At 37.4% G+C, this 24,556-nt stretch overlaps 2 protein-coding genes across 2 annotated transcripts in view; one reads left to right on the top strand and one right to left on the bottom strand.

The window, feature by feature from the left end:
- Positions 1-18,905, bottom strand: part of CDKL5 (cyclin dependent kinase like 5) — a 56,877-nt gene extending 37,972 nt beyond the window's left edge. The window contains exons 1-6 of the mRNA XM_019621778.1: positions 18,864-18,905; positions 16,064-16,200; positions 12,965-13,085; positions 11,813-11,872; positions 5,434-5,524; positions 434-623 (exon numbers count right to left, since the gene is read on the bottom strand). Coding sequence (XP_019477323.1) covers positions 434-623; positions 5,434-5,524; positions 11,813-11,872; positions 12,965-13,085; positions 16,064-16,159 — 558 coding nt within the window. The 5' untranslated portion in view covers positions 16,160-16,200; positions 18,864-18,905. The remainder of the gene's footprint in view (positions 1-433; positions 624-5,433; positions 5,525-11,812; positions 11,873-12,964; positions 13,086-16,063; positions 16,201-18,863) is intronic.
- A 140-nt stretch (positions 18,906-19,045) lies between these two features.
- Positions 19,046-24,556, top strand: part of LOC100547518 (phosphorylase b kinase regulatory subunit alpha, liver isoform-like) — a 23,613-nt gene continuing 18,102 nt past the window's right edge. The window contains exon 1 of the mRNA XM_019612011.2: positions 19,046-19,066. Coding sequence (XP_019467556.1) covers positions 19,046-19,066 — 21 coding nt within the window. The remainder of the gene's footprint in view (positions 19,067-24,556) is intronic.

A 24,556-nucleotide genomic window follows, 5' to 3' on the forward strand; every position in this document is an offset into this window, starting at 1 on the left:
AAGCTCTCCTATCATCACAACAGCATCCAAGGCCCAGGTTTTGCCATCGTAGCAGGCTTGAGAGCCGGCACAAGTTTTCCACACTTCAAACATACAAATGTGCCACTAAACTTCACAGTGCACACCTAGCACAGTAATTTCAGGCTTGGCATATTCACTAACATTCAAGACAAGAAAAGTCAAAGAAATAGATCTGTTTAAAATCAGCTTTTAACAGCAAAATGAACTTATTTATACTTCCCAATACTGGTATAATTAGAACTTAACTTTGAATTATGAACACTCCATGATCTAAATATCCTGTGGTTGCACAAAAATACACGTAACAGAAAACACAGCACACACTCTAAATGAAAATAACCTTTATGACAACAACAGTGTAAATATCATGTGAGTAAATTAATCAAAAGAAAAGAACAAAGCTATCTCTTACCCTCAGTCCATGGAAGCGTGGGTTGCTGTAGAAGAGCTTCATCTGCTCAGCTGGCAGTGGGCCTAGCACCTTCTGAATGGTAAAGAGCTGGTCAATCTCGCTCTCCCCTGGGAACAAGGGCTGTCCGTCACTCAGCTCACCCAGAATACAGCCCACAGACCACATATCCACAGCCTTCCCATATGGGGCTCTAAAAAATGAACGTAAATTGTTTTTCACTCACTGATACCATCTTCTTACAAAGCTGTTTTAATTTACTGGCTATGTTTTCCACGGCCTGCTTCCTTACAGCTCAGAAAAAAAAGAACCTGACATTAAAGAAGCAATCTCAAATATCAAGTTCTCTGTTTCTGCACTGGATTGCTTGACACACTGCTGCTTGAAAATGCAGGACAAGAATTCTTAGGTAGCCCGAAGGATTCAATTACCTTTTTTAAACAACAACGACAACATACATATTAGAACAACCTTTTTAATGAAGATGCAGTTATGAAAGTTAAACTAGTACTAACTTCTTTTTTTCTCCAGAGGTTAATGACTGTGCTGTATTACTGCACTGCTTTATTGCATTGTATTTATTAGATTAGTAGACACACTGGATCTGGCCAAAGGAGATAGAAATATAAGCAATCTTTGTTTCACCCTTCCTACAGTGAAGTTTTAATTAGAGAGAAAACACAAGCCCCCAAAGCTATTCCTGAGTTAAGAAACACAGGTGAAGACAATGAAAACATCACAAAGCAAGGATTTCCTGTTCTGGAGCAAAGCCACATGTTGGGATCTGGAGAAAAAAATTCAAGCAGGTGGTCTCTTTGCATGCAGCCAATGTTGGGTAATGGGGTGGATGGCTCTCTGTATTTCAAAATGCCACTGACAAAAGAAGCAAGGTCAGCAATTAAGAGATGGTGGGAGTTCAATGGAAACAAATAAGAGATGGTGGGAGTTCAATGGAAACAAATAAGAGATGGTGGGAGTTCAATGGAAACAAAACTCAGTGGCGTCCGTGTTACACTGGAAAGGCCTATACCAGTTTCTCAGACTAGAGAGTATTTAAACGAAGAACAAGTTACAAGGATACCAAAGTCAGAAGAAATGATGGGCTTGCAGGTGGTTTGTAAGATATATATACACAGACATAGGGTAGAAAATCGTAATACAGAGAACAGATGTTTGTGTGAGGAGTAGAGGGTAGTGAACTACTGCAATTTTCAGTCAAAGGCATGAATGCTGAAGAAACAAAACCTGAGGTTCCTCTAAGTGAGTCAATTTAGGATATTCTACAAATAATTAGCTATTTCTTTCTACTCCTGAAACTTGAACTTTATTAAAAAACCAAAAACATCCCTGTGATACATTTTAAAATTTAAAAAATTAAAAATGTGTTTGATAACAGATAAATGCTTAATGATCCTGGGGACGCTGAAGTATTAGTAAGTATGGTTATAAAGATTTGGTAAAAAGTAGGGGAAGGAGATTGTGAAATAAGAGCAGAATTGCTAAGAAACAGACATCAAGTTGTGCTAGAAAAACTTGGCATTAAAAACACACACAAGCAAAGTTAAAGCCATATTCATGAAATACACATACCCCTCCCCTTCCTCTGTAAGCTAATCAAATCTAGCCAATTACACACAGAAATAATTCCTACTACATTTCCTCTGTTAATGAAACAGCTTTGAAAACTGAGGCCGGACAAGTACCATGTCTGCCAACCTCTTCACGTCTTTCCTCTAAAACACTAATTACTAATACAGACAAAGTGTAGAATGCTGCAACAATATAAAGACCATGACTGATGTTTTCTTTTCAACTAGTAAGTGTATGTGTACACATACAATAGACACACACTTTGCTGAAAATTTAATCGTTTAGTTTTCTCCACAATAGAGAAAACTGAGCCTTGCATTTTCTTTTATTGGCAACTTTAACATACTATTCTGCATATAACAACACAACTATATCTCAATTTGATTAAGACTAGCACAGCTCTAGGAATACTTGTAGGACTTCCTTGACAGAATAGTTATTATTCAGTGCCTTACCTATTCAAGAAATGTCTATTCCCTGGTTCAGAGTTAATCAAGGATTCAAACAAAGACCTGTTTCTCAGCAGCATGAAATGTTTTGCTTGAAGAATCTTAGTGACTCCTAGCAATCCTTTTCAGATTGCTCCAGTGGCTGCCAATTACTTATAGAATATGCATATATAAATACATATATACTATACATACAGGAATTGTATTTTACTGGAATGCTTATGTATTTAGAAAAAGACACTGTAAAACTTGATAGTAATGGAAAAATTGCAAACAGTACGTTCCCAGGTGCTTTAGTCTCTTCTATGCTTCTGCACCCTGTGAATTTGTTCATGCAGTTCAACCTTGTGAAGTAGTAAAATGCTAATTTTACAGATTAATAAAAGAGTGAAATTGAATTGCTACTCATGCAACTACTTCTCCCACAGGCAGTATTACACTAACTTCTGAGTACTTTACTAAAATCGCTCAAAGAGCTTCCTTCAACAAATTCTTCCTGATCAGTTACAGAAACGTAAAATATCACGAGGTGGAATCTACCCAGCAGGGATCATGGAGTCCAGCTCCTGGCTCCACTCAGCACCACCCAAAATCAAACCCAACGTTTGAGAGTGCTGAACTCCGGTACTCAGGGCCGTGCCCACAGCCCTGTGCATCCCGTTCCACGCCCACCGCCCTGTGGTGCAGACCCTTTCCCTGACCCCCAGCTGCCCCTCGCCTGACACAGCTCCATGCCGTTCCCTCGGGCCCTGTTGCTGTCACACAGAGCAGAGCTTAGCGCTGCTGCTCCGCTCCCTGTGAGGAGCTGCAGCCGCCATCAGGCCTCCCCTCAGCTCCTCTGCTCTGCACTGAGCAAACACAGGGCCCTCAGCGGCTCCTCATACATCCTGCCCTCCAGTCCCCTCAACATCTTTGTAATTTGTAGCCCTCCTTTAGACACTCTGTAATAATCTTATGTCATTTGTATATTGTGGTGCTCAACACTGCACCCAGTTCTGGAGGTGAGGCCGCACAGTGCAGAGGAGGACAATCCCTTTGCTTGTCTGGCTGGCAGTGCTGAGCCTGGGGCACTCCAAGATACACTGCTGGCTCACATTTAATTTGCTATCAGCCAGAACCTTAAGATCCATTTCCTCAGGGGCGCTCTCCAGACTCTTGTCCCTCAGTCTATACATCTATCCAGTTACCCCAACCCAGGTGCAGAATCCGTCACTGGCTCTTATTAAAATTCATGAGGCTGGTGATCGCCCAGCCTTCTAGTCTCAAAAGATCTCTCTGCAAGACCTCTCCACCCTGCAGGGAGACAACAACTCCTCCCAGTTTAGTATTAGCTACAAACTTAGTATGCGTTCAAGTTCTATATCCAAGTAACTTATAGAAACATTAAGGAGAACTAGCCCTACATTGGAGCCCTAGGGAATCCCACTAGTGACTGTTCATCAACCTGGTGGAGCCCCGTTTACTATAATCCTTTGAACACAATCTGTCAACCAATTGTTTACCCTTTGTATTACGTTTCTGTCTATCTGTATGCTAGAGATTTTGAGCAGAAGTATACTGTGAAAAACAGTATTGAAAGCTTTACTGAAATTCAGAAAGATTACATCAATTGGTTTCTCTTGGTCAACTAGGTGGATTACCTTGTCATAAAAGAAAATTACGGTAAACAGGAGTATCATTTTGTGAAGCTGTGAGCCTGTGTTGGCTACTACCCATGACCACATTGTCTTTCAAGAGCTTTTTGAAAACTCTCAGAATAATCTCTGTAATTTTACCAGGCACTGAAATGACTGATAGGCCTGTAATTACTAGGGTCTTCTTTTTCTTCCCATCTTGAAAACTGGGACGGACATATGACAGCTTTCAGCCAATCGGGACCTCTCCAGGTTCCCAAGACCACTGAAAAATAATTGAGAGAGGTCTTGCAATGACAACAACCAGCTCTTTCATTACCCTGGGATGAATCTCACTGAGTCCCATACACAGCTAGAGCAACAAATCCCAAACAGGTTCAGGGCTTGCTGGGAGTTTATCATTCCCACAGACACCAGAGATCCCAGAGCCCATTACTGATGTTAAAGACAGATCCGAAGAAGGCATAAATGTTTCTGCTTTGTGTATGCCCCTATAAATGAGGTGACTATCCTCATCAAGGAAAGAAACAATGTTATCTCTAGTCCTCCTTTTGCTTTTAACATATTTTAAATTTTTTTATCCTTTTATCCTCATCCTTTTTTATCCTTTCCCATAGTTCAGGCCAGCATCATCAACTTTAACTGAGCTTTGTGTGAATTATCTCCCTACAGTGGCAAAAAGCATCTCTATAGTTCTCCCATGTTGCCCCACCTTATTTTTAGAGTCCATGCACTTATTTTTTCTGCCTAAGCTCTAGAAGAAGACCTTTGCTCAGCCAAGTCAGCCTTTTGTCCCACTTGCTTGACTTGTGACACTTTTAAATTGCCCGCTCCCATGCTCTTCAGAAGTAGTACTTCAAAAACGTTAAAAAGCTAGCAGCCTTCTTGACCATTTCAACTGCTAGTGCTGGTAAAAGGTAACTGAGAATGAAAATAAAATCGAAAGATGAAAAGAACTAGGAATGTAGCATGCTGAAGGTTGCACTGCTATGTTCAACATGCAAACTGATGAAACGAATACTTCAGACAGGACAACAATAGATACATATTTTGAAGAGCCTATTAAGAGGTGCATCTCAAATAAATTTGTGATAATTCAGTTTTCTTTTAGTCAATTAAATACTGTTCAGCTCAAGACAGATGAATATATGTAACTGATTTATGCTGACTTAATGGGAACGAATGAGCAAGTATAAATGAAAATCTGGAATTCTCTTGAGATCTTCCCTTTAAACCAACTACAGTTCTCCATTGACAAATTTTACAAAAGGTGCTTGAGAAAATGCAAAGAATCAAGATTTCTCATGGCTGTTTCACAAACTGTACTTACCCAAGCAAGAGTTCAGGTGAGCGGTACCACCTGGTAGCCACATATTCTGTATAGTTAGCATTGCTTCCTTCAGAAAGGTTACGGGCAAAGCCTGTCAAAGGAACAGTGGGAAAGATTATATTCCATTTTAAATAAAATGTGCATATCATCACTGATTTTGGAGGTAAGAAGCCGTACCTACTTAAACAGAAGTAAATTGTTTACAAACCCCAGTGCAGAATGTCTGCAAGGACTGCTCATCTACTGAAATGCAACCTTTCATAGACACAACAGTGAAAGTCAGAATGTCTGCATTAATGACTACTTGTATACTGTCCTTAGAAATCTATGATGTTCTACCATTATCCTTGCTACTTCACCATAATAGAACAGACTGAAGAAAGTACTTGCCAGTATGCCATACAAGCTATTGAACAACTGCCACTAAATTTCACTATGAAAAGCTATTTGCAGAAGAGGATTTAAAACAATAGAAACTTAACATACGCATGGAGAGTAGACACTTTAGTCACTGATCTTAACTACTACAGTCTCACTGAATTCCATTTTTTTCAGTTGGTGAAGAAGATACATATAATTCTCATGGAAGGACACTCCCTCCCTGACTCAGCAAGGAATGAGGCCATCTCTCTAAACTTAAAAAAGGCAGGACTCCACCAAAGACCAGCAAAACTGTTTTATATATGCATTTGTGGATATAGTCTACCTAGACTTTATTAAAGCCTTTGACACTGTCTACCACAGCATTCTCTTAGAGAAGCGGGTCACAAGACATGTTCCCCAGTGGTCAGTATTGTGGCCAGTCCTGTTTAATATCTTTATTATCTGGACAAGTCAATTGAGTGCACCCCCAGTAAGTTTGCAGATGATACCAAGCTAGGAGGAAGTGTCAATCTGCTTGAAGGTAGGAAGGCTTTATACAGGGATACAGATAGTTTGAGTTGATGGGCTGAGGCTAGTTGTATGAGGTTCAACAAGACCAATTACTAGGTCCTGCACTTCAACCACAACAATCCCATGCAAGCTACAGGCTCAGGGCAGAATGGCTGGAAAACTGTGAGGAGCAAAAGAATCTGGAGGTATTAGTTGATAGCTGTCTGAACATGAGCACCCAGGCGACCAAGAAGGTCAGCGGGATCCTGGCTTGTATCAGGAATGGTGTATTCAGCAGGACTAGGAAAGTGTATTCAGACCTGGTGCGGCCGCACCTCAAGTACTGTGTTCAGTTCTGGGTCCCTCACTACAGCAAAGACATTAAAGTCATTAAAGTGTGGGAATATCTTCAATGAGGGGCAACAAAGCTGGTAAAGGGTCCGAAGTGCAAGTCTTATGAAGAACAGATGAAGGAACTGGGATTATTTAGTCTGGAGAAAAGGAGATTCAAGTGAGACCATATCACTATCTATAACTGTGTGAAAGGAAGTGAGATGGGGGTCAGTCTCCTCTTCCAAGTAACAAGCAACCAGATAGAAGTTCATTGCCTCAAACTGCACCAAGGGAGGTTCAGGCTGGATATTAGGAAAATTTCTTCTCAGAAAGAGCAGTGAGGCACAGGCTGTCCAGGGAGGTGGTACAGTCACCATCCCTGGAGATGTTCAAGAAATGTGTAGATATGATACTTAGGGATAGTTTAGCAGGCATGGTGCTGATGGGCTGATAGTTGGACTAGATGACCTTAGAGATCTTTTCCAGCTTTAATGATTCTATGATTTAAGTCACTCCACAAGCGTCAGCTTCCCACCTGTTTTAGCATCATATTCATAACAAACTCCCAGTGAATTAGGATCAGAAAACAAGTCCAAATTAACTTCCTCCTCCGCATAATTTTCTTAAGAATCAAAAAACTGTCGAGTTATTTGCAGTTATACCAAAACTTAACTTCTGTCTTAAGGAAGAACAATTAATAAGATCAACAGAGAGAAGAATGCATATACTAGAAAACACAGAAGTAGAAATGCACTGTATTTTGTTTTCATTCTTCTCCATTTATCAAAAGTTAACACCAAAGTAATGATACTACTAGGTTCTTCATCTAGTTCTTGTACTCTAGGACAGCTGCTAGCATTGTTTCAGTAAAGTATCAAGCACCTAACTATCAAATAAGTAGAGACTGAGGTCCAACAGCTTTCAGCAGCAAGACTCTGCTATAGACCTAGAGCTCAAACTAAGACAAATTTATGGGACTGAAAAGCGGAAGCAACATTTTCAAAATGCTTCTTTAATTGGAATGTGCCACTAAACATCAGTAGAAAATTCACTTCAGTGAAATCACCAGGAATCTTTCCACTGTTCCATAAGCAATGAAGAAAGAATAAAAAGCTGAAGATCTTTCAGAGATATAAGGGATGATTTCACTTCCAAAATAAGTGCTACATAAATGCTATATTATTTTTTCTTTATTTTTGAGCTCTCATGCAGAAGCTGCCAAAAAATGATTTTCCCACACAGTTATGCTTGTAAAGCTGTCATTTATTTATTGATTTGTTTTCAGTATTCCAAAAGTGTCTCACTTGGCAGCATTGGTATGAAAGATCCTAGAGCTCTGTTGTTACACTAATTTACAAAAACTTGCAATAAATGTTTGGGTGCAGAGACTGCTTTTTCAAACTACCAGTCTAATAATAAAGTTGTTACTGATATAGGTTACAGCTGTTACTTCTTTTAAGACACCTCTCCCTTTTAAAAGTTAGTAAACAGAAAGGCATATACAGTGAAGAAGAGATATTTCAAATTTATCCCAAAACATTTTTCATCTGTTTCCACAGTTTTGCTAAAAATTATGGATCCCACTAAAAAACCTGAAATTATTATTTTTTAATTTACTTAAAGAGGACATTGGGATTGGATAAACTTCTAAATATGACTATATTTAGAACTGCTTAGGCAGCCCTGTTTCTATTTGAAATTATGTGATCTATCTCATTAATCTTGTCAGTGGAAATCCTTTCATTCATGATTTTAGACATGAGAAGAAAATCAGGAGCCATCGTGAAGAAATGGGACAGCTAGAACAAAGAGTGTGGGAAACCCCATCCTGAAAGAGAGGAGAAAGATACAAGTGCCACATGATACAAATGATCACAGCACAAGTCCACCAGCCCAGGTACACCAGAGGAATCAAGTCAAGGATGGAGCTTTCCTCCAGGCCATTCCATTGGAACCTGGGCACAGTCAGCAGCTGCTGTGTATAGAGAATCAACAGCAGCTAATGTAATCTGAAAAAAGAAAGAATCAGCAGGCCTCAACTTTGATAGATTAGGTGTAGAATGAAGTTATGTCAAGACATGAAAGGAAAAACCACAGGCTTCAGTTCCACCTACACACTGTCACGTGATGTAGCAAAACATTTTATACATACACTACTGCTCTGACTCTGTTATCATGTTGAGGGACAGTTGGTGGAATTGGTAATTCAAGAAAGCACAATGCTTTCTAACAGCACAATTGCTCATTCTATGGCCTAGCTACTAGACCTCAAATTGTGCTGAGGCAATTGGAACAATTTTTGACACAAAAATAAGAGAAAGTAATTAGGGAGAAGACTTGATCAAACTTATCAGTGAGAAGGAATAGAGTAGAACATGAAGATGGAAAGTGACTTGAGTGAGAGCAACTATGAAAGCAATAGAACTTGCAAAATTATTTCAACACAAGAAGGACAAACAAGTAAAAGAAGACATTTCACGAAAGGGCTTCAAACAACTCAGAAGGAGAGGACAGACTACAAGGCTGAAGGTGTGAGGAGAAAAAGCAGTTCATAAGATTGTCTGTTTCTTATAGAGAAATAAGACAAACTTAATCAGATAATGTAAAGCATTCTAACATTAACAGTTAGTTAATAGTTCAGTTAAAAAGGACCTTCAAATATCGTTTAGTCCAACTGTTCAATGACTTGCAAGGTGTTAACTAGGTGCCTAAGAACATTACGAAACCTCCATTACTGAGATCCGAAGAGTAAGTTAAGCAAATGCCTATCAAGAATGACACAGACGTACTTAATCATTTATCTGAGTAAGTGGAAGAACTAGAGAATTTCTTGAGGTCTTTTCCAGTCGCGTTTCATGATTTTTATGCTTATGCATCATAGAGAGATAAAGAAATTTTTAAAAGAAGTAATTTTGAAGTCCTGGTTTTGAAAAAGCAAGCATACTAGTCAGAATGCTTAACGATTTCCAACAATTCAGATGCATCTGTTATAACTGGCCTTTTGTGCTGTTCTCTTTTCCCATTTCTATTGGTAGAAATCACACCCACACAACATGTGTCCAGGCAAGCACCACACAACCTCATTTTTTCTAGTACGATATGTACAGAACATGGCACAAGGATTATGAAGAACAATATTGTTAAAAACTTAACAAATTTTTCTGTTCAAACTGTTTTGTCCACTGAGATATTCCAAAACACACACTATTACTTCAAATCTCAATTGTATATATATTTTATTTGTTGTTGTTATCGTAAGGAATGTGGCACTCTATGCAATTAGTATTTGTGCTCCAAAAATTGAAGCAAGCTAGGTAGACAGGTAGTATGTTATGTCATATTAAAGGGCAAATTCTTCCATCCTCATCTATACACGTGCAAGAAGCTCTTGTGGCTAACATATTTTTACAGTAATGACGTAAGCTACTACTAACAATGTCAATTAGCAGTAAGGCTATAAGGTAAAATGGATCCCAAGTATTAAGAGCTGCTTTGCATTTTAAATTCAGCTAAGTCTGAAATTATAAGCAAAATTCAAACAAATCCACATGAACAACAAAACCAAGATGGCTTTGCGGTTGTATTTCTTTTCCAACAGAAATACAATCTGGCTTGAAGATGCGACGTGAGCAAGCCTACGGACTAAGCACATCATCTCTACTGGCAGAACTCACTTTATCTTTGGCAAGAACAAACATGATTGTATGATTTGTTTGGCTTTCGATTTTTCTTTAGAATTCCTGCAGGAAGGCTGCTGACAGGAGTTCAGGAGCACAAAGGGTTGCTGGCAAATGCCAACTCTGCTGGTAAGCCTTACCCTCGGGAGGACAAAGACGGAGGGAGGAAGGGAGCATGCCTATAGGGTGTTTCTATTCATGGCACTGTTAGTCTTGATTGGAACACATGTTGGTCATGGGCTGGTGCTGTTTGCTGATTGTTTGCTAAGCTTTCTGAGAGGCAGAGAGGCCCAATGCACCTGGTGCCAGCCAGAGCTTGGGGCTATGGGGAATGCTGAGAGGAGAGAGCAGTAAGGGGAGGGCAGCCACAGCAGCGCTAGCTGTAGGCTCCTGGCAGGAGATAGGGCCAAGGAGCCACAGGCTCTGGATACCAGCACCGTTGTGCGCTGTCAGATCAATGCACTTCCTGGGGCTGCAAAATAAACAGCCCTTGATTCAAAGAACTCACATGGACTGGATATTCTAAGGCTTTTCCTGGAATGCTTGCTGGTTCTGAACGTTTAAACAAAAATGCCTTCAGGATTGAAAGCAGCACTTTCAGAACAAATGTTTGTTCTGTTCTCCCAAAAACCTACTGCAATTTATTTATTTGTTTTTTGAATGGTTCCTCTTTTCATTCAAAATTGCAGGAGTATGAAATGACTGCTTTCAAAGTGACCTTGGGCAGCTGTGTGGAACTGGATTTCATTTTACAAATCCAAACTGTATGCTACTTAGAGTGTTTTATTCTGTGTTTATGTAGCATATAGAAGAAAAATAGAGACTGTTGGAACAGTGTATATGCCACCCTGCTGTCTTCTGGGGATTACTCACATAGCCAATTTTGTCTTGTTCTTGGGTGCTGCTTGTTCAAAGCCTTAAAGCTGACATTAAATAGTTATTGATAAGTCAAGAAATATCAAAGTTAACAGCACATTTACAGCTCTGACTCTACCCCTTCAGCTATTCAGTCATTAATTGTATGCTGACACAATCTTCTTTGATTAGTACAATAGAGGATGATCTATAACTATACACCTAACAGTGTAAAAAGTATATTAACATATAAGAATAGTAAATGCCTTTATGAAACTGGAATCTTTTCTTAAATACATAAGCTAGATAAATACACAGTTCTGCCAGTCTTCTAATCAGTTTATCACCTGCACTCTTCTCATGTGAGAGCCAGTACCAGTACTAGTAAATCCTCGCAGAAGACGAGACAACAAATGCAGCATTTCCCTTGACTTAGTAAGATGATATTTCACAAAGTACACAAATTAACAGCATAGATATTTCAAATTAAAGTGCTAGCCATAAGCCTAATAAGTTATCAGTTCTGACCACAAGAAAGGGTTTTCAACAGCATGCAACGTAGAACTTTCATGAGAATGAGGTAATGCTCCATTCCAAGAGATTTTCTTTAAAAAGGCAAGAAGTCTATCTATTGAACTTACCAAAGTCACACAATTTGAGAACATCATTGTGGCTTATTAAGAGATTCTCTGGTTTGATATCTAAAGTTTCAAATAACAAAGAAAGAAAAGATAGCTGTTAACTTCTCTATTTAATTTTGAGCTCTGTCAACAATATTATTTCATAACAATATATTTAGATATATTCATACAACCATAAACAAAGCATTACAGGACCAATTGCTCAACAGGCTTCCAGCAGTTCTACGTGTAGATATGCAGAATTTATTTTACGTGAAGTCTTTTGAAGTGTTTCTCAATAAAACATGGGAAGATAAAAGGTGTTTAGAGACCTTTTTGCTAAAGAGCAAAAGAAAACGCAGAATAGTGCGTGCTGCATGATAGTACAATAACCTGTCATTTAATAACCCAGTTAACTGGTAAAATGTTGTGTTGCGCTTTCCTGTCCTTTTTATATAGTGTGTTTTGTAGTTCTAAGCCTGTTTCTTATTCCTATATGGATACTGTGGTATCTGTGTATGGAATACTTCTTCAAACTGCTTTACAAAATATGTCAAACTCTCGCCTATGTTTTGATCAGTCTCTACTAAAATAGTATATTGTATGAGAATTCTGATTTATTGGGAACATTAGAAATGTTACTCTTGCAAAGCCATAAAGCAAAATACAATTTTACTAAATAAGGATAAAATACATAAGACCAGATAAAAATCAAACAAAGCAAGTACAAAGAAAGTACTAGAGGGAGCTGAACTCAGAGAAGTTGGGAAGATATGCCTTCAGCAGAACACAAAAAACCAAGCTTGTTCTGGGTTACTTTTCTACTAATACTTTATCAGATTCAGAAGTGAAATAATTGAATTCTCAGAAATGTTTAAGAATTCCTTTTCCTTTGGCAATGTTTGTACTGCAGTTTTACTTCACTGTGCATTTAATACAATCTTTACTTGTACACCAAAGACAGTGGGCAGCAAGTTTATATGTAGATGAATCTAGTTCTAAAGAAATTTGAAGTCGTTGCAGGCTTAATACTCAGCTAAATTTACAGATTGTTTTGTTGTTGTTGACAAAGAGTAATTGCTTATATTTATGTTAAATGCAAATTCCTTCTAGCTGTAATGTCTTTCCCTGCAGAAAGTAAACTTTTTCCCATGTGCAGAACTACGCACTCACCTCTGTGAACGATATCATTCTTATGACACCAATGAATTGCTTTAATTAGCTGGTAGATATAACTTTTCACTTTTTCTGGTGGAACTCCATTTGGCATTTCTTCTAGCAATTCAAGCATATTCTAAATGTTTAAAAGACATTATTTAAAAGAGTTATATTTTAGTAGCTTGAACATAACCCATTTGCAGCCTTCTGAAGCAACCACATCAGTTACACCACCAAGTCTGGCTATGAAAAAAGAAGTAGTTTAACGTTTAGGGAGTGTATTTTAATCATAAACCTAGTACTAGCTAATTTCATTCTAAAAAAGCATTTGTGAAGACAATTAAAGATGAACTGCAAATGTATCACAATTTCTTAAAAGGCTGTCATCAACCCACATAAAAATTCTAAAAAGTTATTTCCATACAAAAAGTTGCCCCAACAAATAGCGGTTTACTGGGGTTGTGTGAAAAATTAATTAAGTACAACATTTCGTAAATATCCGACTACACCTTAACATACTGTTTTCTTAATTGTTAAGTTAGTTCTATGTCTTTTACATACTGGGCTGTGACCAATCACAAACCATGTCTACACATGAATGGGTATACCTAAAGCAACATATTACTGCTGATGAGGTAACAGAGGTAAAAATGCCTCATGGGGACATAAATAGTAATATATGGAATATCCTACAGATATGCATCTGCTGTATAAACCTTAGATATATTAGCTACTGTAGTCCTATGTCCACATTAACTTTTTATGGATATACTTAGCTAAAAATTAAATGGATTGTTTTAACTGGTGATGAACAGTAAAAACTGGTTAGTTTCCTCTTTGAGAAAGGATATTTAGATTTCCATTATATTAGCAAATATCTCCAATTTTGCACAATTTCAAGTACAATGGAGTTTGTACTCTTCATTGAATGAATAATGGGCATCAGCAGCCAACTTGAAAACAAAAAGAATGTTATTTACTGAATACTGAAATGGAAATAAGTATTTTGGCTATATCATCTTACACAACTCATTGTATTAAGAATTTAAGCACTTGACCAGATTTTTCATCTAAAATAAATTTATCTCTGAAATGTTTTCTTCAGCCGTGTAATAACATTTGAGATTTCTCTTGGAAGATATTTTAATGAACATAAGTATAAGACAAAACAAAAGGAGACTTTGAAAATATTTGGAAGTATTTCTGAGTTTTGTAATCTACAAATAAATACTGGAACTTATGTGCTTGCAAGCAAGTTTCCTTAGAAATGCAGCTCAGATCTCAGAAAAGGAATTTTCTGTTAATGAACTGTACTGACTTTAGTTAGATTCTCGTCTACACAGTGCCCTGTAGTTCTGGATAAGTAAGTCAAGAAGTTAGTGTTACAAATATGAACGAAAACAGTAGCATCAACACAGTGAGACCCTACATGAAAACACTAACTAAGGGAAATAGATTTAAAAGATTAGACTAAATGTGAATTTCAGTAATCTGGAACTGAGCATTGCAGGGCTAAGGTTCTGTAAATAATACATTTTTTATCACCAGTTAAAATAAAAACTAGGCCTATTGTACCATATTATATTTAATTTATATATTCTTGCTCATTTGAAAATACAGAAATCATCCTGGTCTTTAGATTTGAACGACATATGTTTAGGAGTGCCTGTGAAAATTACCTGACACAACTGAAAACGCAAAACATTCATGGACCTCAAAGTTGATATGAAAGATCACCTTTATAATGTGGAAATGGCAGTATAGCAGAAATGACATTAGGCACATGATGTCTGTCTTTATAATTATATTCCTTTACTCCAATTTAATAACGTTAGATATTGCAGCCTAGTGTATTTACCAGTATTAACATTTTTTGAAATACACTCTTATTATGCATTTAGATGTCTTTTATTGTTGTGTTCTTTCAATCCACTACAAGCGTGAGCCTAGTTAATTCAACTACAGCACCAAATTAAATATATATCCTAGTTGGTGAGTGATCAAACACATGCCACATATCTGGATCACAAGGAATTTGGATGAAACAAATCACACTTTGGATGTCATGGCTAAATAAGGTCTACCACGTCATGAGTTGCTAATCTGGTGAAACACAAAACTGTCTTCTGCCTAGCTGTGGCCTAAAACGGATCATCTCACATTATACAATGAAGTTATACCACACAGTAAATTGTAAAGTATTTACAGGAAGGAACCATTTACACAAGACTGAAATGAACTGACTGAAAAGGAATAGCACTCAGCTGTACTACAGAATCACAGTGGCAGGATATTAAATGAAAATTTGGATCAAGGGAATGATACCTCCTGAAAGCTACATAAATACATATATTTAAGCCTTGTTTACTTTTACTTTGTGTATCTAAATACACCATCAAATTATTTCCTTGGTAGTTAAGATATAAGGGTAAAGTCTACCACCATCGCAAAGCTTGCAAAACTAACGTAAGACCAATCTGTTCTAGGTTGTTTTTCCCTAGAAACAGACCAGGATGCTTGGCAATAGTAGGCCAATCCAAGAACATTTTGGGATCATTTCAAATGAGGTCAGGATTGGAAATAATTACAATGATCTTTGCCAAATCCCTCTAAGCAACTATTGATAGTGGACTTGTTACAGAAATATACAAACAGAAATTGTATTTTTAATAGGCAGAAAAAGTTGTGACAGATTCCAAGGTCAAAATCCTATGATCTTGTTTTGAAAGACGATGTCTGAATTCATTACCCAACATAACATGACAGTGAATCAACTCTACAACTAAAATGAAGTATTCTGATGAAACATTTTCTTCACAGAAAGAACTAAAATTCAGTATTCCAGCCTACAAAATTTGAACATGTTTCTGTTCATACGTGGAATAACTTTTTGTTTTGAAGACCAACAAATGATATAAAAAGAATAATAAAGTTATCAGTACTGTATTGTCTGATTACATGCCTAATTACAACAACTCAGATTGCATCAGAGTTTTTCTGCTGTTCCACTCTACAGATGACAATAGTTTCATATTTAAAACTATAGTTGTTTTAAAGACTTTTCCATTAAGCTGATGATTTAACTGTGGTAAAGACAGTACAAACTCAACTCACTTTTTCCACATATTCAAAAACTAAGTATAATTTTCCTCTTCTTCTGAAGGCTTCCTTCAGCTCCACTATGTTCTCCTGTTTTAAAGTGCGAAGCATTTTAAGCTCTCGTAAAGTGGTTTCTTTGACTTCTTCATTTTCTAGAGTGCAAAAGTGAGAAAGTAAAGTTCATTAAAAAAAAAAAAAGAGTAATAAAGTATATTTCTTTTGATTAAAATCTCTGTATCTGGGTAGTAAGACTTTTTTTTTTCCCCCTAAACACTGCAGGCTCTCTGTTCTGCCTGAATATTTCTGCACCAGAAGAGAGGTACCTGATGACCGTTCAGTCATTATATAACCTTCATAGTACATGCTTCATAACCACTGTGGTTTCCAGCGGAAGAAAAAGCTGTTTAATAAGAAGCAATAATTTGCATTTCTCTCTTTTTGAAGAGCACAATGTACATTCAAAAACATGCATGGATATGTACAGGTGTATCTTCCACCTCACGTATACCTATCACATGCTTCAGCCCTGGCAAGGTTATGTTTTCAGCAGAAACACTGGAATGATCATTTCTGAACAGCCTTGACTAGATCTGTTTGATTCTTAAGTGATTTTATTCTCTAAAATCTAGAAATTAAGACAGAAGAATTGTTTTAAATGTTTGAACAAAGCTTTTAATGGAAAGTCAGCAATGCAGACCACCGTAGTAGCCACGGAGGACGGGCAGTAGAGAAAAAACAGATACAATTAATCTATAATTCTTTGATTTGGAGTCAAGAAACTGAACTATTATTCTGATAATTTAGCTGCTAAAAAGTGTTTTACTAAAGCTTTGTAGAGTGCTTATCGTGTTTATCATTGAGGATAGAACCAAGAAGACGTGAAATACAAAAGAGTATATTAGCTTTTGTTCTTCATTTAGTCAAATGAAATCCATTAATGCAATTGCCCGTGCACACTTAGAAGCCAGGTTTTTAATCTCTTAGTGCTGTTATCTGCAACAGAAGAATATTAAATGGGATATGATTGCATGAATTCAGAACTAAATCCTACCTGCATGTCACATACTCTAAAGACAGAGGAATAAGACACAAGGAAGAGAAATTGCTTTTCCAGGAAAGCAAAAGGCAAAAATGGTTTTGCAGAGGAGAGTATAACACAGGTCATGTCAATGCATACAATCATCATCAGAAAACAGAAACAATCCTGAATTGTAGCAAGAAGAGAGAAGAAAGTAAAATACTATCACCACAAATGTTTTTAGTAAAAAATATGTATAATTTAGAGTCATCTGAATCATCTCATTTTAAAACTGAGTGCACAGTGCTGGCTTGCATCAGCCTGACTGCATTATTTCTTCTATAACCAGACACTTTCTAGAGCATTTAGCATGCATATGTCAAACAACAGTAATTCAGTGAAACAAAAATGGCAATAAAAATAATTACTGTATATTCAGATTTGTAATGAACTACCATATTAGCAAGACAGATGTGAAATGGGCTGAATCAAATTCATCAAAGGAAGTTCTGTCACATTTCCAGAAACTTGTAAACAGCTACAACTCTGAAAAGCAGTAATCAATCACATAAACCAATAGAAAGCAAAAGCTAATGGCAATGTTGTATTTTTTGTTTTCATTTGTATACTGTCGCATATCATAATCCTGCTTGGGGCTTAATGCTGGAGATTCATTACCTTTGATATGAACTGAATAGACATACTGAGGTCCAGCATGTGATTCTGAAGTACCTTCATGACCTGGTCAAGATGACTACTACAATTAAATACTTACAGCGTTTTTTAATAAGGATTTAAAACAGATTTCTGAACAGCAAGGCTAAAAGATCAGCTACATCCTCCAAGCATCTAGCAAAATAACTGCAATGAAAGACTAAAATACAGATAATCTGAAAATTACAGATAAATCTGAATTTGCTGTGCCTGACCGACTCTGAAAATTACATTATAATTTTGTAACCAACAACAGCACCAGGGCCTTCCCCCAATTCTATAATAATACCAAAAAAAGTGTAGTTTGCTAAAATAAAGTTGCTGCTATTTCTTTAAACCACATAATTAGACTGTTCAGTTTTCAGCTACAGCCTCAGTATATGGCAGATCACAGCTACATCACCACCTCAGACCTAGATTACTCTTCATATTACTTCATACTTGGCCTCTCCTTCTGTTTGTCTCTCATGTGTCTGCAAGGGATTCAGGCTGTTGATGTGTGCAAGGCAGACAGTACACACAGGCTGCTGTGAAAGTGGAAAAGAAGCAAGTTCCCTTGTAGAAAGTGAAGCCTGCTGAAGGGAGAGCAGAACTGCTGCCTCCTCACATAGCCAGTTGGCTAAGTTGGTCCCCAACAGCTCCCCAACTCCTCTGTGCAGCACAGAGCTTTTAAATGACCTCTCTCTGTCTCCTTCATTTACCCCTTCAAGACCACTAACATTTAAGATCCTTTCACCTAAATGAGGAGTGATAAAGCTCAAGAACTCTACAAGCCAGTGCTACAAGAGAAGTTTTTGCTGTCATCTGATCACATCTAGTCTCCAAGTGATAGGTCATACCACCATGAATGGCACCACAATTCAAGCAATATCAAGTGGGAGGCACCAAGAAGGAAAGATAGGTCTTTAGTTTGAAGGCATAATGCAGTTCCTAAGCAGGTATGTAGTACCTTGAACATTTAGAGAGCTAATAAATCATAACCATTTTAAAACCATGTATTGAAATATGAGACTTCTTTTTTTAACTGGAAAGATATTAGCAGAGCAGTTATTGACATGAAAGGCTGTGAGCAGAAAAGGTTACCTTCACTGTCTTTGAATTTCTTGATAGCCACAATTTCATGTGTCTCCTGTAAAACAAAAGGGCAGAAAGTGAAATTAGCAAGATCTGGTTAATCTTTTTTTCCTGCTGGTTTCCCTCTGATTCCCAAGCATAAGAGGGAAAAAAGAAAAAAAAGAAAAAAAAGCATCCTGGGAAATGTGACAATGGAAACCATTGTTGATTTGGTAAGTATCTCAGTGATCAAGCCAAATGCAATGCAAAATTTGGTGCAGCATACACGCTACATTTAGGAATTCCAGTACGAAGAAAAAAAAAAAAAGAAGTTAGATGTTAGAAATTCATCTTTAAATATCTTGTAGCAGGTATGAATTACATTTTCAAGAGGGGTTCCTGTGACTTTTGTCATTTAGTTATTCGGAAAGCTGAACAATTTTTATCTGTTCAAAGTATACGAGTGTGAGTGCCTATCCCGGTGAACTAAAATGAGTGCATCTATCACTGGGCCAAAATGATTGTCATATGATCATGCAGCATCTGAATTTTAGTAATACGATGAAGAAGCCTTAAGGTCACAGAGTATGGGAATGTGAAAAGATAGGCAGTAGACTGCTTCAGTTATTTGATAAGTCAATTCTACATTACACATCTTTTCCAACTTCTAACAATATCCCACTATTAACAGCATACAGAAGCTGGACTGAAGACAAGCAATGAAAAGGTTAAGCCCTTTTAGAATGTCTGATGACGCACATGGTGAACAAAATAAACATCTATTTCATTTTTAATTTCAAATTGTCACAACATATGAACGTGTAAAATACCTGACCTCATTTAAAAGAACACCTGGAAAAACCTCTAGTTACCAAACAGAGCATCTAGATGAAAATTAATACTAATCCAAATTTAAACACCTTGGGAAAAAAAAATGGGATTTACCACTCTCTTAGCCTCAAATGAAAAGTACACTGATAGGAGGTGATCAGTTCTCAGAGCTCTTCTGTTCTGCACCCAGAGATCTCTCTTCTGGGTTTCCACACAGTGTTGTAATGCCTGATATTTCCTGCTACCAGAAACAAGCTAGAAGATTTCCCTGATTCAGAAGCATTTTATTTTTTTATAGGATACATATCCCTGTTTTTCCATGGTGTCTACAAAATAAAGAAGATGTGACATTGCTTTTCCAAAACACTAAAGTGATGCATCTTTACTATCTCCTAGAAAATCACTGATGTTAACAGTGGGAGTATTCAAGTCAAAAGATGCTGCTCAACATAAGTGGACATCAGAACGAAAGCCAGGCTTCTCTGGAAAAAGAAATATCCTACCTAACTACATGCTATTATTGAAATATGACAAAAAAGTCTCCTAACAGGAAAAGCGTTTGTGTCTAATTTATCTCAAAGGTTTTTGTGACTGAATTTTTTTTTCTCTTTTGTATATTAAGGAAAATTCTGACACCAAGCACAGTTACACAAAAAGATCACTGAAAACCAGATAAGGTCACGTCCTTCAGAAAGTGACACCATTCAACTATAATTCCATAACCTCACCCTAGACTGAAAGTATCAATTAAAATCAAGGAACGAGAGAAGAGACAGTGATAATACTGACTGCATGCCCTGGAGTAGCAGTACATTACTGCCATTCCTCAACCAGTGCTGCAAGTGCATCATTTCAGGGCTTCATGCTGATATACCAAAGCAAATGGTGATGTGGAGTGTTCTGTGACTGACTTACGGTTTCAGACTGCGCAGATATGAAGCTCCAAGGCCAAAATTTTGTTAGAAGAAGTGAAGTCAATCACATTCTCTTCTCATGAATACTATTTACATTTTGTAAAAACAATCGAGAAGCAAAAAACCCTGTGAACCGATCGGTGAGCTGTCACCCAGTCATAACAACATTCACACAGTGTTACATAATCTTGTATACACCTAAAATACATTGGGAATTTCCCTCAAGAAGCATTGATCAGTTTTTATCTTTCTGCCATTCAACAAGACCTGGACAGGGTGGAAAGCTGGGCAGAACGAAAAATCCTGGTGAGGTTCAACAAGGACAAGTGCAGAGTCCTACATCTGGGGAGGAATAACTGCATGTATCAGTACAGGTTAGGGGCTGACCTGCTGCAAAGAAGAACTGCAGAGAAAGACCTGGGTGTCCCTGTAGACAGCAGGGTGACCATGAACGGGCAGCGTGGCCTTGTGGTCAAGAAAGCCAATGGTATCCTTGGGTGCATTAAAAAGAGTGTGGCCAGCAGGTGGAGGGAGGTGATCTTCCCTCTCTTCTCTACCTTGGTGATGCCGCATCTGGAATGCTGTGTCCAGTTTTGGGCTCCACAGTTCAAGAAAGACAGAACTTCTGGAGACAGCCCAGCAGAGGGCCACAGAGATGATGAGGGGCCTGGAGCATCTCCTGTATGAGGAAAAGCTGAGAGACCTGGGGCTGTTCAGTCTGGAGAAGAGAAGGCTGAGAGAGGATATTATCAATGCTTATAAATACTGAAAGGGTGGGAGTCAAGCAGATGGGGCTAGGCTCTTGCCAGTGGAGCCCAACGACAGAACAAGGAGCAGTGGACACAAACTGGAATAAATTACGTTCCATTTGAACACAAGGAAGAACTTCTGTACTGTGAGGGTGACAGTGCCCTGCAACAGACTGCCCAGAGAGGTTCTGGAGTCTCCTTCTCTGGAGATATTCAAAACCCACCTGGATGTTTTCCTACAACTTACTGTAGGGAACCAGCTTTATTAGACTCAATGACTTTCAGAGATTCTTTCCAACCACTGGAGTTCCCCCTTGAGAAAATGTCTTTCTCCAATTTTTCAGTTTAAAAGGAAATTACATCCAAATCCAAAAAGACTTGTTTATTTTTAGGAAGAGACAGATCTTCTGGTAAATAATGACAGAACAGTCTGTCTAAGCTTTTGTAATACCTTTACTGAAAAATTGATTAGAATTTCTCCAACACATATATATGAGAGTTTACTTGATAAGAAACATCTAGAATGACCACAAATCCATTTCATATCTTCTGAAAGCAAAGTATTATTTACTAACCAACTAAGTGCAGGAGAAGACTCTTAACAGAACAAGAATTTATATTCTTAACACGCCCCTTTTGAAGAAAATGGCCACAATGACTCCTACGTAGAAAAGAACAAAGTGAGGAAGAGAGGATACTTAAACCAGCCTGGATCCACTAGAAAACTTCAAAGTAGGGACAGTTACAAAAGCTCAGCTATTCCATTGAGGGAGGAAGCATAAAAAGAAAGACTGAAGCCTTTAGCTAGCAGTTTGTCAGCAAACAGTCTTAAATATGCACAAGGGTGGACAGAGACTTCGTATTTCCTTAAATGCAAGCAGATTGAAACAGTTTCTTCTGATTTCTGTATCTATGTTTTTCATAAGAAGTTACAAGAACAGTATTCTCAGATTGGATATTATGAGTAAACGCTTGTGTTGCATTTAAGGAAATAATAAACAGCAACTATTTCTCACCCAAGAATAAGACAAATGTGTAAACTGAACGAGCAGCCCATATATAATCCATAGGCTTGTGGACTGTGGATCCCCTTGACCTGCCTCATACCTCTGAGGAATGCTGACAGATTTTATATTTTGCACTAGGTTGCGTTTTATATTTTTTTTAAAATGTTGAAATCTTCTGATTTATGCCTTTTTCTCTTTACTTTCCACAAAAGTCAGGACTAATCTCAGCCTTGCAGGCTCAGCAGAGGTGCATGAAGCTATTCAGACTAAAAATGCAGACACAAATGAAAGAAGCCTGGGGACTTGAGCTCTATCAACTGATGCCAGCCCCGTGCAAATTCTTCCCACATTTCTGCTGAATGCTAGGATTTCATAAACATTAGGAATTGTCAGTTTCTTTAACCCAAGGTTATCATGTTAGAATGTTAAGAGCCCCACAGCCCTAAATTACTGCTTTGAAAATAACACTTGAAGGAAGTGTTTTCTGCTGACTGATAATAATGGTTAGCACTGAAACTTTCATTCTTCCAAACAGTTTTTGGTATGGTTTCTCCAAACAAGAAAGTAAATATTCCCCCCTCCCTCGCCCCCCCCCAAAAATTGTACAAGAATGTAATGAAATGGATGTGAAAGACAGAACAGCCTTTAAATATTGTAAATACAGCTACTTTGGCTTTTCATGGAAAACCAGCATTACTGCAACTGTTTTTGTTTTAAATAATCTGGGCTTCATTTCATCCTACTGTACCACTACAGTAACATTAATCCCTATCATTTTACAATTTGACACCAATGTTTAATTTCAACCACAGATATAAAATGGAATAAAAAAAATCATGAAGTAGCTATAATATTTTCTGATACTGAAAAAATCAGTACTCCTTTCAGTTTCAGATCACAATCTTCTTCCAATTCTATTTCACTTATTTTCCTTATTTTCATTTAAACCTGAAAATTGGGAAATAAAAATAAAGCTATTTAATAAATGGTATAATAGTGCATTGGACAGCTACTGGCATGCTTAATTTTTTTTATAACTCAATTTTGATGCTTGAAATACAAGTGACAATGAAGTAGAAAAAACAGGAAGACAACTTGTGCTTTATGATACTGATATTCCTTTTTTATGAGTTTGCTGCTGCCATAAATGCAGAGTCTAGCAAGATGCACGTAGCTGAACTATTTTCCTAACTGTTTGTATTAATAATGTAACACGCCTTCCCTGGGTACCTGGTAACCCAAGACAGGTAAAGCTTATTGGGAAGTACTTCTGTGTTTTAAACACTGTGGGAATGGAATGTTGTTTCTGCATTTGATATTAAAAAGAGCAATTGGTTTGAAGAAGTTGAACGTAATAAATTCGTATTCTGTAACTTATCCTTAGAAATAGTTGATCTAAAAAGTAAAATACTATATATGTTAGCAGCATGTTTTGGAAACATTATCACTGAATTATGTGATTAATTCTTTCTTGCAAAACTGTAATAGTTAAATGTTCCAAACAATGTGAGTATAGTGTGTTAGGGATTAGAAAACATATTGTAGAGTTGTTCTGTTAGGGTAAGAAACTCCCAGCAAAAGAAGAAGAGATTTAGCAAACATCAAAGAAGTTAGGACCTCTACACAAGGCTGAATTGTCTCACTCTGTGAGAAGGTTGGGACATAACAGGCAGGCACCAAGATACTCCCCTGTCTTTCTCCTGAGCTTATCTTTGTAGGAAGAAGGACAAGCAGATATCCGCAAAATAATGATCAGGTGTGGAATAAGTTAATTAATTAACTACAGATTTACACTTATGCAGCAAAAATTTATGTTTGTCCAGTGTTTTCATATTGAGTAAAGCGTTGAGAAGATTGTAAACCTAAAGTACTCAGCCAATGAGGAACTAGGGGAGAAAGAGGTAAGTGTCCGGGAATAGGAATAAAAGATGTAACTCTGTTTTCTGGGTGCCCTCCTGCTTGCAGGAGGCCCGCTATTGCAATTGCGAATAAAATCTGCTTTATTAGAAATACTGTCCTAGAAAATTATTTGGATATTTCCAACAACATGCATCAATATTACAGTCTTATCTGACTGTTCCATTTTTTAATTTCAATTCTGAGCATCAAAACAGCATGATTTACTAAACTTCAGAAAGCACAATTCAAACTTTAACTCAAATTTTGCAGCTGATGCAACCTATTTTCTTCTGCCAGAAACCTTTAGCACTTTTTTTTTTTTT

Source organism: Meleagris gallopavo, chromosome 1 (genome assembly GCF_000146605.3).
Source record: "Meleagris gallopavo isolate NT-WF06-2002-E0010 breed Aviagen turkey brand Nicholas breeding stock chromosome 1, Turkey_5.1, whole genome shotgun sequence".
Lineage (NCBI taxonomy): Eukaryota > Metazoa > Chordata > Aves > Galliformes > Phasianidae > Meleagris > Meleagris gallopavo.